Source organism: Blastocystis sp. subtype 4 (genome assembly GCF_000743755.1).
Source record: "Blastocystis sp. subtype 4 strain WR1 chromosome Unknown seqid_0036, whole genome shotgun sequence".
Lineage (NCBI taxonomy): Eukaryota > Bigyra > Opalinata > Blastocystidae > Blastocystis > Blastocystis sp. subtype 4.
This window is the reverse complement of record NW_014569511.1, coordinates 35155-51528: the sequence shown is the minus strand read 5'-3', so window position 1 is coordinate 51528 and position 16374 is coordinate 35155. Positions and strand designations below refer to the sequence as shown.

Below are 16374 nucleotides of genomic sequence, written 5' to 3'. Positions count from 1 at the left end.
GAGTTGTTTCTTCCATTCTCCAACCTCACCCTTCTTTGAGGAATTGAAGAATCGTTTATCATTGCCTCGAACACTTCGCATCACCTTTCCCATCACGTCCTTGGTCAAATTAATTCCTTCATTTGCCAAATTACGAATTGCACTCACGTCGGCCATTAGTACCCTCGAGATTGCCTGTTTTATTTACGTCTATCGATGGTCGCTTTATTTTAGAAATCCCCGTTATCGCTGTTTCAGAGTCTGTTTCTTTGTCTTCTTTCTGCTCTAATATTGTTATCACTTAAAAATGACAGGAAATGAGTCTCTGAGACTAGCCTTTCCCTTCACTGATGTACTGTCTTTTGGTCATATTCTGGAAGAAACGTATGGGACTGAATCATGGATCAGATGAATAGTCAAAAGCGTGTTGGAATTGGTGGATGTGCTACAGTTGACGCTTTGATTCTACAATTTGGAAATAGTACGACTTTTTCTATGTAATGAATAACAAGTTGTTGGGATTCCAATCGTTGATGATCATTACTTGCTACCAATAGATCCCTCTCTAAGTGAATTTGCAACGACATCAGATCTTGTGCTGATTTGTTGTATTGCTTATCTTTAGAATGCTTCCTTAGTTACAATCATAAGTCTGTATCTTCGCAAATCCATTCCGAATGTGATTACAAGTGGGTATTTTCTTCGAGATGATAGATTAATATCGACGGTAACCTCCTCCAACAAAGACTTGTTGCTAACTGAAGCGTGGCAATCTCTGTTTCACTTTCTTCCTCTTCCTGCATTTCTATTCATCCTCACTCGTTACTCCTTGCTTCAGAAACAGACAGATAAACTCTATATTCAGCTCACCGGACTTCCTTCTCTGCATTTGAATCCTGGGGAATCTTCTTCAAAGCCCATCTCCTTCAGTCTCAATTCAATTCTCTATCAAACAGGGTATTCTCGTCATTGTGGCCTCCCTGGAAGGAATCCTCTCACACAACTATGGAAACTGAATGTTCGACTGAATGGATGTATTTCTGAAATGACGAGTAGTTCGATGCATTCTAGTCATGGAACTGCTGAACAACCTCATCAATCAACTGAATATGTCTATAAGCGAGTTCGGCGAGACATTGCCCAAGTGTTAGTACATGAATCATTACGAGACTGTTATGCTCCATGGAAACGGAAGAGTTTTCAAGAAGAGATGGAAGATGTGGAGAAAAAAGTACATGACCATCATTCCGTTCTTCTCCTGAAAACACCTCCTCGTTTTGCAGAATATGAGTACTATCTGGGTCGATTGTTGTTACAGAGTCAGTTGGTTGATTATCATGGATTATTGAATCATTATGCGAAACTACCTGAGTATTACAGTCAGCAAGAGAATCCATCACATTGGGAAGATGTCATTACTCAGGAGAGTGTTCCTCTGTATCGCAGAAATACTCGTCCTTCAGAATCATCTTTCTCAGGAGATCATTTGATTAAGAAGACGGTTCCTCCAGAATGCGTGTTTCAGTTTGTTATCGATTGTTTGAGGCGAGTTGTTGCAAGACAGTTGATTGGATCACGTCACAATTGGCGTCAACTCCTCCATGGAATCCATTGGTTTGTGTTTTTGGACTATGGAGAGACAATCACAATCGATCAACTCATAGACAGAATGCGTCTCTCTGAAGTTCACTGGATTCAACCACGGGGAAAACCTACTGCTAATGATAATCTCCATTCGATGCGATTATTCAAGAGTTTTCTCGTGTTTCTCTTTCATGGTCTGATTGTACCCATTCCTAAGTTCTTATCCCAAGATTCCACTTTGTTCTAATCATTTCTATATCACCTCATCGTCTTCTTCTACTATTCTGTTCTATCGCAAACCACTGTTTCATTCCATTCTTCGGTTTCATCTCAATCAAAGTTATTATTCCACCGTATTCCAAACTGTTCCCAAATCACAACAGAAGACCAAGAAGATCGCTCATTTGAGGTTGGTTCCAAAGATGAATGAGCAAAATGAGCCGGAAGGTGTTCGGCCCATCATAAATATGCGACCTCTGTAACATTTTGAGAACTTTATAACCTTAGAGAAGGAACCAGACGTCTATCAGCACTCTTTCAGCTCCTTCAAGAAGTTACTGTTCGAGATCGAGAATGGGCATGTGAAGGTTGTCGCTGTGTTGCTCTCAGTAATGTGAGTGAAGTATTATCGTATATTCAGAAGACAGACTTCTCTCTTATTATGGGTGCTGATGTGAAGAAGTGTTATGATAGTATTCAGCTGGTATATTGACATTACCGAAATCATCCATAGAATCGGGTTCTGAGATTAGCCATTAATTGTCTAAGTGAATCAAACTACAAATTTGTCACTTATTCGGTCCTTTTACGATCTGGTCATTATCGTTTTTATACTCAACATATTCCTCTGGACTGTTCTATTTCATCATTCTTTCATTCCCTTCATCCAACATCCTACATCATTGTGTCTGGGTTTATTTCGTCATTCATCTTCTCTCGTTCTCAACTCATCGATACCCTGACATCCCATTTTCATAATTACAGCATTTGCATTCACAATCATTTCTTCAAACAGATTCAAGGTATACCCCAAGGATCCATTCTATCGGTTCCTTTATGTAATCTGTATCTTCGATCCTACGAGCAAACAGTTCTCATTCCTTCTATTCGTCATCAAATCTCATTTGAACAAATAGGAACACCTCTCACTGTTCTCCGTTTTGTTGACGATTTTCTCTTTCTGACTCCTCACCCCAAACTCTATCAATCTCTCACAGAGATTCTTTCCCGTCGAAACTCGTATCACTTGCTCTTTCGAATCACAACAACATCGTCTCGTTCTCTCACTTCCGAGTCTTCTTCAGTACGATGGTGTGGTTTTATAATAAGTCCTCACTCCATTAACATCGATTCATCCAGATCTAGAATTAATTTCCATAGGCGATCATCTCTTCGAATCTCTGAACGAGGTTCTTTTCAATCAGTATTAACTGCAGTCCGTTTCTTTCTCCAATGTCGAGTCCATGTTCTTCGTTATGTGAGTTTCTTCCCTTCACTTCTTCAAGATCTCTATTTCTGCATGGTACTCTCGTTGAGAAGAGTTCTTGATAAGCGACGTGTGAAACAAGTCTCCAAAGCACGATTGTTGATGATCTGGATGATTCGTTATCTAAAGAGGTATACGATGAATCGTAGTCGATCTGCAAATCGTCGTGTTTCTTTGATTCAATGGCTCGTAATGGCAGCGTTCCTCAAGGTAATGCGAACTCAGTCCCATTTACGGCAGGTAAGATTCCAATTCGATTTCAATATAGTTTACACAGTCTATCTATTTTGCTATGAAGAGGAATCCACAGTATAACCACTTTCTACAATTCATTGCGAATGTTCCATTGCTTGTTTCTTTAAACAAGGGTAATCTAACTACTCTAAATAATCTTGATTCTCAAAAGCACTTGACGAAATGAACTCTTGCAACTCCTCAAAGTGTCTGTCTCGTTCCTGACGGTGTTTCTCTGCCCATATTTCTTCTTGTTTGTAGATAAACGATTCTAACATTTCCGGATACGAAGGTAGAGCGAATGAATACTTGCCATTCTGGTTATGGCGTAAAACGAGGAAAGAAAGTGGCTCTTCATCATTCTGACTCTTGAAATACTTGCTACTAATACTCAGCTTCAACAATAGAGAACGACTGTATCCAGCAATCTACATCTTAGAAAGAATCGGAACAACTACTGTCTTCTTGGAATCAAGAATCTTCACAATTTGGAAGTCATCATATAAGTGAATTGACGAACTCCGTTTCATTTCCTTCAGAGCAGCCTATTATCATGAATTACTAGCTGAACAATTACTTCGGCAAGAATTGAAATGTCCTCGGTAGATTTCAACCACTGGTCATCTGTCAAGTCTTCTGCCTCCAATGCCATCGAAAATAGGAATAGTAAGACCCAAAAAAATGCAAACAGTCCTTTCATTCAATGCGTTTCTGAAGATCAGTCATTATCATTCTCTATTTCTTTTCCCATTCCTGTGTGTCATGGACCAAGATTCATCAGGATCCAGAATAAATGCTGCCGCGTTTGTTGAACGCTATGAGATTGTTTGAGATGGTATGTAGAATCAACTACTAGGTATCCAATATTGGATCCGGGACCTATGGGAAAGTGTATGTTAAAAGAATTCGATATGATGGTTGTAGATTCAAAGTGCGAGATCGTCATACTAAAGAAATTCTCGCATTAAAGGTGATGTCGATATCAAATGACGATGAAGGAATCTCTCCTGTCCTAATCCGTGAGATATCGATTCTTCGTGAATTGCAGCATCCCAATATTGTTAAGTATGGTTTCGATGTGATTATTATAGTTAGATTACAAAGTGTGGTGATGGACAATAGTGAGGTCAAATTATACTTTGAGTACTTGGACTATGATCTAAAGACCTATTCAGAAAAGTTCCGAGATGGAATTCCTCGAGAAACCATTAAGACTATTATGTACCAGCTTTTGTGTGGGTTGAATTACCTTCACCTCAATCGTTTCATCCATCGTGATATCAAACCACAGAATATTCTCATTGACAATAGAAGAGTTGTCAAGATTGCAGATTTCGGTTTAGCACGTAGTTATGCATTTCCTCTTCGTCACTATACGCGTGATGTACTTGATTAGATTCAGTTTGAGTATAGGTTGTAACCTGGTGGTATCGAGCTCCTGAACTTTTCATGGGTTGTACTAATTATACTCCAGCTATCGATATTTGGTCTCTTGGATGTGTTTTTGCTCAACTTGTGAATCGATTCCCTCTCTTTCCTGAGGATAGTGAAATTAGCACACTCTTTTCCATCTTCCAGTATTCCCTCTATCTCTCCTTCAGACATAGAAAGCTAGGAACTCCAGATGAGTCAACATGGCCGGGTATCAGCCAGTTGGAGGATTATAGTCCTTTGTATCCAAAATTCCCCCAACGTAGCATTGGCGTTCATGTCCCCGCTTTAGATCCTGTTGGCGTCGATCTATTGTCTGTACGATTTTGATGAAGATCTGATATGTAGAAAATGCTTACATTGTATCCTGGAGACCGAATCACAGCTGAAGAGGCTATTAAGCATTCGTATTTTGATGACGTGAGAAGTTTCTTTCCAGATGCAGAATACTTGCCTTATTCATCAATGATGAATTAAACGATGTTTGTTCAATCATTCCTTTTTCCAATGTCAAAGGCGGAACAATTGTGGGAAAACTATCTCTCTGATGGATATGCTTCCCTGTAGGACACATATAATCACAATCATTGTCTGTAGGTATAATCCATGGGTGGTTGGTATTGCGACTGGAAAGTTACCTACAATTGCATGGCAAGAGTATCTACAACAGGATACATTCTATTTGAGGTGAAATATCGAGTGTTGAATGATCTGTAGCATATATGAGAAAGCGTATCTGCGTGTTATCGAGGAATGTAAAGCGAATGGTGACGACTTCCATCGTCAGATTTGTGAGGATATTTGTGTTGTGATTCGACGTGAATTGGATTCACACGTAAAGAAGACAAGCGAATCTGGAGAACCGGTGGAAGAATTTAAGGCCAAGAAAGCAACACGCGATTACACGGATTTGGTAATCAAAGCCTATACAGAAGGTTGTCTTTCGGAAATTATTGCTGCTGTTTGCCCATGCAACAAGTTGTATGATTTTATCGGTCATGAGATTGCTACCATCTTTCCTAATCACAATCATGCCTACAGTGACTGGATTCGTGTATATGCAAGTGAAGAATTAGTGGTAAGTGACAATGATTTCATTTCCCTTAGCGAGCATCAAATCAGTTGTACGAGATGATTAACTCGTTTCCTACTGTTTGAATAATGTTACTGGATCACTCATAGCCTTCAAATCCAGAATCTTTGGACAGATATTTTGGTGAGGCCATGCGATTGGAGTATGAGTTCTTCGATCAGCAGGATCATGTCCCTCATCTGTTCACGACTAAGACACTTCGTGTGATTGGAACTGGCAACTGTTGTCGAGTATGGCTGATGATCAAGTGATTCCTAGACCTCTTGGGAGCAATCGGAATCGTATCAGAAAATCCTTCAAGAGTTGAGGTTGGATCCTTCAATGAATGTAGATCGCATCGCAACTCGTATCGCATCCACTCAGGAGTGTGACTCTGCCATCGCAGATCGGTTGATACAAATGTGTAAGAACACTGGACGTGAAGTTCAGTCTGTAACAGTCAAGCCGATCCATGGGGACTGTGCTAGCTTGGGATATGGAACAATGGTCCAGTTGAAAGCGGTTTTGGCATATGATGTTCCTGTTCTCATTTCTCCCTATCCAGAGGAGATATCGTTGTTAGAGCGATGCGGTTATGAAGTTCATCGATTGATGTGGCTGTTCCAGTTTACTCCTACCACATTGTATTGATGCATAAGTGATGTGATTACTAGACCTTCCAACCATATCTATTATGTTAATCACTTTACGGAAATTGGAATGACGGTGATTGGAGGACGTTATTATTCGAATCAGCATATTCCCGCAGTTCCTACGTTATTACTGATTTCTGGAAGTGATTCGTGTGGAGGAGCAGGTCAACAAGCGGATATCAAAACAGCCACAGAATTTGGAGTGTTTACAGCAAGTTGTATAACCGCGGTTACTGTTCAAAACACACAGGGAGTGAAGAAGGTGGATATGGTTCCAGCAGACACTGTGGAAGGCCAGTTGGAGGCTGTTTGTGAGGATATGGCGATTGGCGCAGTGAAGATTGGAATGACTGGTACACAGGAGGTGATCAGCATTATCTCCAATACACTGCAGCAGAAGCACCTTCAAAATATTGTATTGGACCCAGTGATGGCTGCCAGTAGGTAGGTAGGAGATATAAGTGTGAACGTAGTGGAGACAAACTGACCAAGGAGGATATCTGTGAGTGTCTTCGAGAGAAATTGGTACCTTTCTGTACCCTGATTACACCCAATCTCCCTGAGGTGAGTATAGAATTGAGATATGAGCAATAGGCAGCACTGTTACTGAAGCATCCAGTAGCAAGTACTGTGGAGGCGATGAAACAAGCGGCTGCTGAGTTGTCGACTCTTGGTTGTTCGTGTGTATTGGTGAAGGGAGGCCATGTAATCGAATTGTGAGAGATTGAATAGTAGATGATAGGAGACACAGAGAATCAGCCAAGTGATGTGTTGTATTGCAGTGATGATCACTCTTATCATGTATTCCAGCATCCTGCTATCTATACAGAGAATGCTCATGGTACAGGATGTACCCTCTCGTCAGCCATTGCCGCTCATCTGGCGAAGGGATACACAATGGTAGATGCAGTGCGTTTGGGAGTGGATTATGTTTATGGAGCATTAAAGAGCAGCCGATTTCTGCAGATTGGAAAAGGCTGCCAAGGAATAATGAACCATATGTACAGACATTATACGTACGAATAAGGCGATATGAATATTGCCCAATGGAGTAGCTTGCTATTTCAACGATCTATCTGTTTGTTGGATCATTGTCTTTTGATGGATTCTCCGAAGAGTATTCTCGTTCCTCCAAAACGCAAAGGAAAACCAGGAGAAGACTGTCTGCCGTTTGTTGCATGAAAAAGAGTTGAGACTGTAGATGTCGTATCTTGGGAAGTGGAACATGCTTTGGTATCAGTATCTATGCGTATACATTATTTCGGAAAGCACCCTTGACCAAAGTGGGTGACCGTCGTTTTGATGCGGCTCTTTGTCTGTTGTTTGCTGCTCTTGGTGTGTATCGAGCTGTTCTGTACTCCCTTGTTTAGATTAAACACACAAAAACCATGTAGATTGTCTCCACGAAAGGCATCTTTATTGAGAGGCGACAGCACCATCAGAGCAACAGCAGCTCTCTTCTGGTTGAGAAGAGCGTTAGCCTGCTCAGCCAACTGCTTCTCCTTCTTATCCTCACTCTTCTTCTTGTGAATCTGCTCAATCAACACACGCTTAGTCTTGTAACGGTTACCCTTAGCAAGAGCATAGAAGTGAGCATACATATGCTTATCGATCTTTCCAGCCTCACGATACTTGCGAAGAAGTCTACGCAGCACACGAATACGACGCACCCAAAGGAGCTTCTCGGGGATACGAGCGTTCATGGTACCACGACGCTTACCATAACCAGTGTGGTTGCCACGAGCCTTGGCCTCCTTACGAACATGCACACGAGAGCGAGAATGCATCAACTGGTGCTTGCGGACAATCAGACCGTCCTTGATGAGCTTACGGACATTCTGACGAGAGTTGGCAAGAGCAATTTCATTGATCTCGCTAGGATCCATCCACACTCTGCGCTTTCCGCACTTGAGGACGGAAGCAGCAAGTCTCTTTTGAAGACGAAGACTGACCATTGTTTTGGAGAGTTCTACAAAGATTTGAGAATTACCAATCGATGGTGAGATTCACTCGAGATTTCACTAAACGGGAATTCACAGAATAGTTCAATTCCTTGTCACTCCAAATAGAATCAATTTCATTATCAACAAACAAACGAATTGATTGCGTTTCACACTTACCACTTATCCAGCTTCATTGTACCATTCTCCTCAAGATTAACATGCATCTTATGAGCCAAAGAGAGAATCTGAGGCTCATGACCAGCTCCGGCAGCAATGCACTTCTTCTCAGCCATCTTGTAATACTCCATCAACTGATCCTTGTAGTCAGGATGAGCACAGTTCTTGATGATGCACTGAGCACGCTGACGAGGAGACAATCCACGCAGATCAGCCAGACCCTGTTCGGTAACGATTACATCCAGATCATGCTCCGTGTGATCGATATGAGCAGCCATGGGCACAATGCAAGAAATACCCGTGGGATCCGTCTTACTCTTACGAGCCGAAGGAGTGTGCATAATGGAGAGATAAGCATTACGCAGGAAATCACCAGAACCTCCCAAACCGTTAATCATCTTAGTTCCTCCAATCAGTGAGGAGTTGGCATGGGCATACATATCCACCTCCACAGGAGTGTTCATAGCAATCACTCCCAGACGACGCACCATCTCGGAGAAGTTGGCAATAGCCTCAGGACGAATCACACAACGGTTCTTATAGAAGTCCAACTTACTGTAGAAACGCTTGAAGCCCTCAGGAGAGAGTGAGAGGGACACAGCTGAAGCGTAGTCCAGCTTTCCAGCATCGAACAGGTCCAGCACAGTATCCTGGAGCACCTCCGACCATACTACACTTCATTCTCTTGCATCTCACTTACCCTGAAGATGATCAAACTTGCTGGTAGCCAGTCCTCCCATCACAGCGTTAGCAATATTGCCCACACCCGACTGCAGAGGAAGAAGATGAGCAGGCAGACGACCATGCTTGACCTCGTTCTCAAAGAAGTCCATGATGTGACCAGCAATCTTCTTGCTATCCTCATCAACAGCAGAGAATCCACGTCCATTATCGGGGAGGTTGCTCTCAACCACAGCCACCACCTTAGTCTCATCGAAATAGGCAAGATCGCTTCCAATACGATCATCCACACGACTAATCAGGAAGGGACGACGATGAGGAGGAAGAGGATCAGCCACAATATCATGAATGCCACGGAGTACAGGCAGTGAAGTGTTCACCTCAATAATGATCTTCTCAGCAAGAGCCAAAATCTCAGGTGTGACACCAACTCCAGTTCCCAGAACAAGACCACCATCCTCAGTAATGGCAGTGGCTTCCACAATGGCGATATCAAGCTTGCCAGGGTTGGTGGCATGATCCTTGGTGAAGAATCCCCAAGAAAGATTCTGAGCAAATGCAGACAGATGAATATCACCCATCTCAATCTTTCCAGTGTTGATTCCCTTGGCAATGTTCTTACCAGTCTGATAAGGCCAACGACTATTCATGAGACAAATGGAACAGTAACTACCGAGAAATCATACCCAGCTTAGCCCAACGATCCTCGGTCTCGGCACCGACAGAAGCACCAGCAAACAACTCAAACTGCATTTTAGCACCTTCCTTCTCCACCATATCAGCGAGAGCGATAGGGACAACCTTAGGGTATCCAGCAGGAGTGAAACCAGACCAACCAACTGTCATTCCATCCTTGAAGAACTTATGAGCGACTTCAGAAGGGGTCATAACCTTGCTAAGAAGGGTCTTGCGAGCACAACGACTAGCCAGAGAAGCAGACATCTACACCAATATAAGACAAGAAATCACCTCCAAAAACAACCCACCTTTAAAATACGTCCTGTGACAAAGAAATTGTGGATTAGAGAAACTGGAGAAATGATGACAAAAAATGACTCAATTTTGGATACAATAGGGATTCAAGCACTTATTCTCCTGTGAAATCACTCTGATAGTTTAATTCGATGTTGGAATGCATAAAGACAGGTTAGATCTGATGTGTGACGAGAATAGAGTCTGTCTAAGATATAGAACGTACAGAATAAAGCAGACAATAGAAAAAGGGAGGACTATTATGATAATGGAATCATAATAGAGGAGGTGTCATTGTCCAGTCTTTTTCTGTATTTCTATTCAGTTAAGTTCTATTCGTTAGTTATTATTTTAATGGGTCTTGAGGCGTTCACAGTTGATATTCTAGTAGATGTATGGCCTCTGATATTATCTCTAAGAAATAGTTAACTGACTATGGAGCTTTACAACAAGATCTAAATGCGAATACAGTTTGTATAGCATCTGAGAAATATGCTGCATTTAAAAAGAATCCTTCCTCTCGAGACAGTGAGTTTGTGGTAGTTAATCTAGTTACAAAGGAAGTGAATCGCATTCCAGCAGTTGGATCAGCCTTTGCACTAAGTGCCAATGGCAATTATGTGGCATTGATCGATAATCATCGCCTAGAATTGGTACGTGTAGCCACAGGCGAAATCGAACGAAGTACCACACTAGATAGTGATACAACAGTAGCGAGAATGAAATGGTTAAATGAGCGAACAATATGGCTTGCTTCAAGTTTTGGAATTATGTTGTGGAAGCTTGATTCACCAGAGGAACCCGAATTTCTTGTTGAATATGACGATTCGTTGGAATATACACAAGTAATCGACTTCCATCTTTCAGCTGATGGCGAATGGTATCTTATTAACTATATAAATGACGAAATTGGAAAGATACAGCTGGGACGTGTTGGAGGCAATTACTGGAGTCTCATGGAAGGAAGAGCAGGGGATTTCGTGATGGCCAACAATTGTTATTCCAAAGATCCTCTTGTGAGTTATTTTTATCGTGAAGAAGATGAAAAAGATAAATATTACTTCAAAACGGACAATCTGGCAACTACAGAAGAGAAGTATATGGATCCTTGTGAAATGGATTGGGATGATGATCTTAAAGGAGATTATGCTGATTATCTCGTTTTGAATGGAAAGAGTTGTATCGGAATATTGACCACACATAAGGGAGAGTTACAGCTCTGGGATATACGGAAGGGACTGATTTTGTGTCAAAGCGATCTTCATTTCGCTGCAGAGGTATTGGTTCCTCTATCAACCGAGGGATTTGTTGGTATCCAGAGAAACTCTTCAACTATATGTCGTGTGACCTTTGACCCTGAGGTCGCTCTTATTCTTACTTTTAAACGTCGTTTTAGTGAAAGGCTACCATTGGTTGTGGCTTGTCGTTATGGGATGCATGATCTTACCAGTGAGATGATCCAAACGCTCTGCCAAGCTATGTATTTTGGGGACATCATCACAATATTAGATTGTTTGACCACGTTGGGAAATGCAAAGAGACAGTCTATTAGCAAGAAGTTTTTGACAACTCATCCATTGTTGATTAATCAGGTTTACCAATTTATCTACAACACTTGGTGCATTAAAGAAGGAATCAACTGGGAGGCCGAAATCAGTTGGTTCTTTACGAAATTCAAAGACGAGGATGTAGACACATCTCCCTCTCCATTACCATCGAAACACCGCAGAACAATGGAAGAACAAGCAGCAAGAGAAGAGATAGAAGTGTGGGAGTTAAAGGCGCGTTACTTTGCACAATCACTGACTCTGAATTCGCAAGGTTTCTCTGTTGGAACTTTCTTATACAACCTCATTCGGGATGGTGGTACAGATATCGACAGCTCTGTGGTGAATCTCTCGCTAATGATCATCAATGAGGAGTATCGCGATAAGGTGCGATCCTTGATCACGAAACTGTCTGAGTGGGAGAAAAGTGCGGAAGAGGAGGATTCATTGGAGAAGCTCGCAAAGGATTTAAAAGAGAATGGATTGGATGAAATGTCCGAGGAGGCCCACAGACGCTTGGTTGCATTATTCCCAGACCCTGTAGAACGAGGCATTCAGAAAGTGAATCTACGACATATGTTGAAAGGATTAGGAAAAGAGACAACTCGAGCAACAAGTTTGAAGGACTTCATTAGGAATCATGTTATTGTGGAGTCTCTAGATGTGACGGAACTGGCAATTAAACTGTTGGATTTGGAGGAGGATACTCGAGACGAAGTAATGAAAGAAATGGTTGAAGAGCAGTTCCATGATATTTATACCAAAGCCAAGGTGAAAGTCTTGCTGCGACACGAAATAGCGCGTTTGGTGCGTTGGGAACCATATATTGTACTAGTAGAGAAGATGATAGAGATGGGAGTTTCTCATGAAAGTGATATATTTGGAGAGCTGCTGGATGAATTGTATGAAGATGTATCTCAACGTGAGGAAGCTCGACGAGTGGTTATAGAGATTATGAAAACGAATAAATGGATTGTTTGTTTTTATCTCAAAGCTATATGGCATTCAAGAACTGGATTCCCAAAATCCGCTCCATTTTGATTACAAGTACAGTTATCACTTGGTAATCAACGATTTGATCTCAGATAGCTGAACGAATGTCGGGATATGCAAACGAGAATGATGAATCGATGGAAATAAATCAAGCAAATGAGAAGCCAGATCCAATGATCGTTTGGGTTTTTCAGTATGACTCATTCGTAGAAATTCATGCTATATATTCGTCGAGGGAATCATGGTCCTCTCAACAAACATACCAAATCTGTATATCCGTTCGAAATCCGTTATTCAGAATTGACACTGAATTTCTTGCAAACAGTGATTGAGATGAAGATTGAAGATGCAATTAATGATGCTGACAAAGAGAGTCAGGACTACAAATATTATGACATTCAACGTGTTCGTCTGATAACCAGCAAAAAGAGACCTATCAAAGATAGTCCATTTTTGAACTCATATTCGGATAATCAGCTTTGTTCTCTTTGTACGGCCATTATGAATCGAAGAAGGAATCAGTATGTGACGTTGGATGTGTCTGTATCTATTTCAGCGGAGAACAAGCGAAGGCTACCAACACCAACAGATAATCCCAAGCTAGACACTGTTCTTCCAGAGAATCCGATAGTACATTATATTTGAATTGTAACAAAATAGAATCCAATTCCGTTTGAAACGTCTATGAATGTGAATATTGATCCTACAACTTCAATCCATCCAATTTCGTATGTAACTACATCTACACCTCTCAATTCCGTGTTCACAGATGTGGATTATGTTCCCATTCGAGCCAAGATCCAAACAAGCGAATTGACGTACAATGGAACGGTTTTGTTGAATCGAGATGACATGTGTCGAGCCCTAGGCATTGTTAACTATAATCAGTATGGAATTCAAGATAGGGCAGGTTCCACTGTTTCCTGAAATCAAATGCTTCCTTCGAACAAACATCCAACAAACTAACCACTTATGCAATCACACCGAGCTCCTTGCCGACCTCAATGAAAGCATCAACACAGCGGTTGACCTGCTCCAGAGTGTGAGCACCGCTCATCTGGGTTCGAATACGAGCCTGACCAAGAGGCACCACAGGATAGCTAAAGCCAATAACATAGATACCCTTCTCCAGCATCTTGTCAGCAAACTTGCAAGCAAGGGCAGCATCTCCCAACATTACAGGGCAAATAGGATGATCGTAAGCTCCAGTAAGCTTGAATCCGGCAGCAGTCATTCTGTCACGGAACAGATGGGTGTTGGCCAACACCTTCTCAGGCAGAGAAGCAGACTCCATAAGCATGGAATAGGTCTTGATGGCAGCACCAACCAGAGAAGGAGCCAGAGTGTTGGAGAACAGATAAGGACGAGACTTCTGTCTCAGCAGAGTGATCACCTCCTTAGAAGCGCAAGTGTAACCACCAGAAGCACCTCCCATGGCCTTACCCATAGTGGAGTTGATGAAATCAATTCTTCCCTGAACTCCGCAGTACTCAGGAGTACCTCTTCCGGTCTTTCCGAAGAAACCAGCGGAGTGAGACTCATCAATCCAGACAAGAGCGTTGTACTTATCAGCCAGATCGCAAATCTCCTTCAGAGGAGCCACATCTCCATCCATAGAGAACACACCATCGGTGACAATGCAACGGTAACGGCAGTTCTGAGTCTCCTGCAGAATCTTCTCCAGATGCTGCATATCCATGTGGTTGTATCGATGACGCTGAGCCTTGCACAGACGAATTCCATCAATAATCGAAGCATGATTCAGCTGATCCGAAATCACAGCATCCTCAGCGTTGAAGAGAGCCTCGAAGAAACCTCCATTAGCATCGAAGCAAGAAGAGTACAGAATGCAATCTTCCATTCCATGGAACTTGGCAATCAGAGCCTCCAACTGCTTATGGATATCAGTGGTTCCACAGATGAAACGGACAGAAGCCAGTCCGAATCCATGAGAATCCAGAGACTCCTTAGCAGCCTGAATCAGCTCAGGGCTGTTAGCAAGACCAAGGTAGTTGTTAGCGCAGAAGTTAAGGACCTTTTCCTCACGACCCTCGACAGCGATCTCAGCAGCCTGCTTGCTAGTAATCACACGCTCCTCCTTGAAGGTTCCAGATGCCTTGATCTCCTCAAGAGTCTTGTTAATAGCCTCGTTCAGCTTAGCTCCGTTCTTAGTAATTGACAGACGTTCCGACATGATTCAATAACAGTTCCAATGGAAAGAAAAGTGATGATTTCCTAATTGGGGAAATGGGGAAAGGTACCCTAATTCTGCAGCTGCCTTCATAATTAATTGGGTCTGTGGAAAAACATGCGAAAGTTAGGGACCATATGGATCCATAGTTGACCCAATTCTTTTGAATTCCAGAGACCAATACTTGCCATAAACTACACTGATCTAGATCGCATAGAGGATATCAATTCACTAACGAATGGGTTCCAAAGTTCAAGAGAAGAGACTCTGTTATGTGGAACAAATTGTCATTTCGGATTATCGGACAATTAGAAATACTACAGAGCCACTTGAAAAGGAACAGTCATTAATAGCTTAGTAGATTATCCTTTATATCAAAATGCTCTTTGATCATGCAGAAGATATGAAAATGAAGTAAATATATGGATATCCCAAAGAAACATAGTTGGCCAGAATGTGTAGGAAAGAAGGCGGAAGAAGCACACGAAATGGTTAGTAAAGAATGTCCTGATGTTCGCATTCAAGTTCTTACTGAAGTATAAGTGATCTTTGAAGTTGATGAGATAGCATTCTCCAGCTACAATGGATTATCGTCTGGATCGTGTACGTATTATTACGGACTCAAATGGAACTGTACTTGCTGCTCGTCGTGGATGATGCAGAATTCTTATATTGTATTGTTTCACTACTGAAGTGCGTTTGTTTGTTCATTGAAATATCTCGTTTGTTCAGTTCATTGATAATGAAGTACCGGACGAGAAAGGCGATTGACAGTGTTGTGAATCTAATTTTTCTTGGATTGGTCATCCTTCTCGCATTCCGACTAAGGCGAGAGGTTCATCGTGTCAATGTACGTTATTTATCTCGTATTGATAATATCTTAGACTATCAACTACAAAAAACTTGTTCGTAAGATTACACAAGAACCAAAAGCGGATCCTGTCTATTTTGAAGGAGAACCTCAGTTGAAGAAAACAGAATGTAGGGATCGGAATACCATATGATCTAATTGTCATAGTGATAAAGGATCATGTCATTTATCTTGGAGATCTCAATCTTGCTGGTGTTGATCCGTTGAGTGAAGATGAATTTGAGAATGATATATGGGATATTGCTCGTGTGAAAGGATATCAAAACTACTACAAAGAAGGTAAAGTGTTGTCTTCCTCAAAACCGGTTTCTGTTTTAGACTATTGGGATGACAATTATGACTACGTAGCGCAAGATAAAAAGTATCGTGACTTGATTGCCGATGTTAGCAGGGAGTTGGAGTACAAGGACGATAAGAAGAAAGGAGACAAGAAGAAGAGCCGATGGGGTAAAAAGTCTCAGAAAGGAAAGGACAAAACGGAAGAAAAGAAGCAAAATGTTCCAGAGAGTGGTGCTCCCAATGTGGTTACACCTCCTCCAATGGTGGTTCCTCTTGCTTCC

At 41.8% G+C, this 16374-nt stretch overlaps 9 protein-coding genes across 9 annotated transcripts; 5 read left to right on the top strand and 4 right to left on the bottom strand.

The window, feature by feature from the left end:
• Positions 1-1024: 1024 nt before the first annotated feature.
• Positions 1025-1810, top strand: JH06_1194 (telomerase reverse transcriptase; the record flags this gene model as incomplete). Its single annotated transcript, XM_014673577.1, has 1 exon — positions 1025-1810. One exon carries the CDS (start codon positions 1025-1027, stop codon positions 1808-1810), a length of 786 nt encoding a protein of 261 aa, XP_014529063.1.
• Positions 1811-3426: 1616 nt separating this feature from the next.
• Positions 3427-3935, bottom strand: JH06_1193 (hypothetical protein; the record flags this gene model as incomplete). The annotated part of the gene is given in 3 exon segments (XM_014673576.1): positions 3427-3711; positions 3742-3828; positions 3846-3935. 3 exon segments carry the CDS (start codon positions 3933-3935, stop codon positions 3427-3429), a joined length of 462 nt encoding a protein of 153 aa, XP_014529062.1.
• A 321-nt stretch (positions 3936-4256) lies between these two features.
• JH06_1192 (cell division control protein 2-like protein) lies at positions 4257-5191 on the top strand (the record flags this gene model as incomplete). Its single annotated transcript, XM_014673575.1, has 4 exons — positions 4257-4348; positions 4379-4667; positions 4697-5032; positions 5063-5191. 4 exons carry the CDS (start codon positions 4257-4259, stop codon positions 5189-5191), a joined length of 846 nt encoding a protein of 281 aa, XP_014529061.1.
• Positions 5192-5221: 30 nt separating this feature from the next.
• On the top strand, positions 5222-7465 carry JH06_1191 (phosphomethylpyrimidine kinase; the record flags this gene model as incomplete). Its single annotated transcript, XM_014673574.1, has 10 exons — positions 5222-5277; positions 5312-5401; positions 5432-5792; positions 5822-5866; positions 5897-6037; positions 6066-6430; positions 6461-6883; positions 6913-7003; positions 7034-7144; positions 7175-7465. The coding sequence occupies 10 exons, from the start codon at positions 5222-5224 to the stop codon at positions 7463-7465; spliced, it is 1974 nt and encodes a 657-aa protein (XP_014529060.1).
• Positions 7466-7682: 217 nt separating this feature from the next.
• Positions 7683-8394, bottom strand: JH06_1190 (ribosomal protein L19; the record flags this gene model as incomplete). Its single annotated transcript, XM_014673573.1, is given in 2 exon segments — positions 7683-7800; positions 7817-8394. The coding sequence occupies 2 exon segments, from the start codon at positions 8392-8394 to the stop codon at positions 7683-7685; spliced, it is 696 nt and encodes a 231-aa protein (XP_014529059.1).
• Positions 8395-8555: 161 nt separating this feature from the next.
• On the bottom strand, positions 8556-10182 carry JH06_1189 (acetyl- hydrolase; the record flags this gene model as incomplete). Its single annotated transcript, XM_014673572.1, has 3 exons — positions 8556-9229; positions 9260-9882; positions 9914-10182. The coding sequence occupies 3 exons, from the start codon at positions 10180-10182 to the stop codon at positions 8556-8558; spliced, it is 1566 nt and encodes a 521-aa protein (XP_014529058.1).
• Positions 10183-10566: 384 nt separating this feature from the next.
• JH06_1188 (clathrin heavy chain) lies at positions 10567-13679 on the top strand (the record flags this gene model as incomplete). The annotated part of the gene is made up of 5 exons (XM_014673571.1): positions 10567-10605; positions 10638-12738; positions 12849-12931; positions 12963-13382; positions 13413-13679. 5 exons carry the CDS (start codon positions 10567-10569, stop codon positions 13677-13679), a joined length of 2910 nt encoding a protein of 969 aa, XP_014529057.1.
• A 43-nt stretch (positions 13680-13722) lies between these two features.
• JH06_1187 (2-amino-3-ketobutyrate coenzyme a ligase) lies at positions 13723-14946 on the bottom strand (the record flags this gene model as incomplete). The annotated part of the gene is made up of 2 exons (XM_014673570.1): positions 13723-14787; positions 14809-14946. 2 exons carry the CDS (start codon positions 14944-14946, stop codon positions 13723-13725), a joined length of 1203 nt encoding a protein of 400 aa, XP_014529056.1.
• Positions 14947-15322: 376 nt separating this feature from the next.
• JH06_1186 (protease inhibitor-like protein) lies at positions 15323-15600 on the top strand (the record flags this gene model as incomplete). The annotated part of the gene is made up of 3 exons (XM_014673569.1): positions 15323-15357; positions 15389-15479; positions 15511-15600. The coding sequence occupies 3 exons, from the start codon at positions 15323-15325 to the stop codon at positions 15598-15600; spliced, it is 216 nt and encodes a 71-aa protein (XP_014529055.1).
• Positions 15601-16374: the final 774 nt, after the last annotated feature.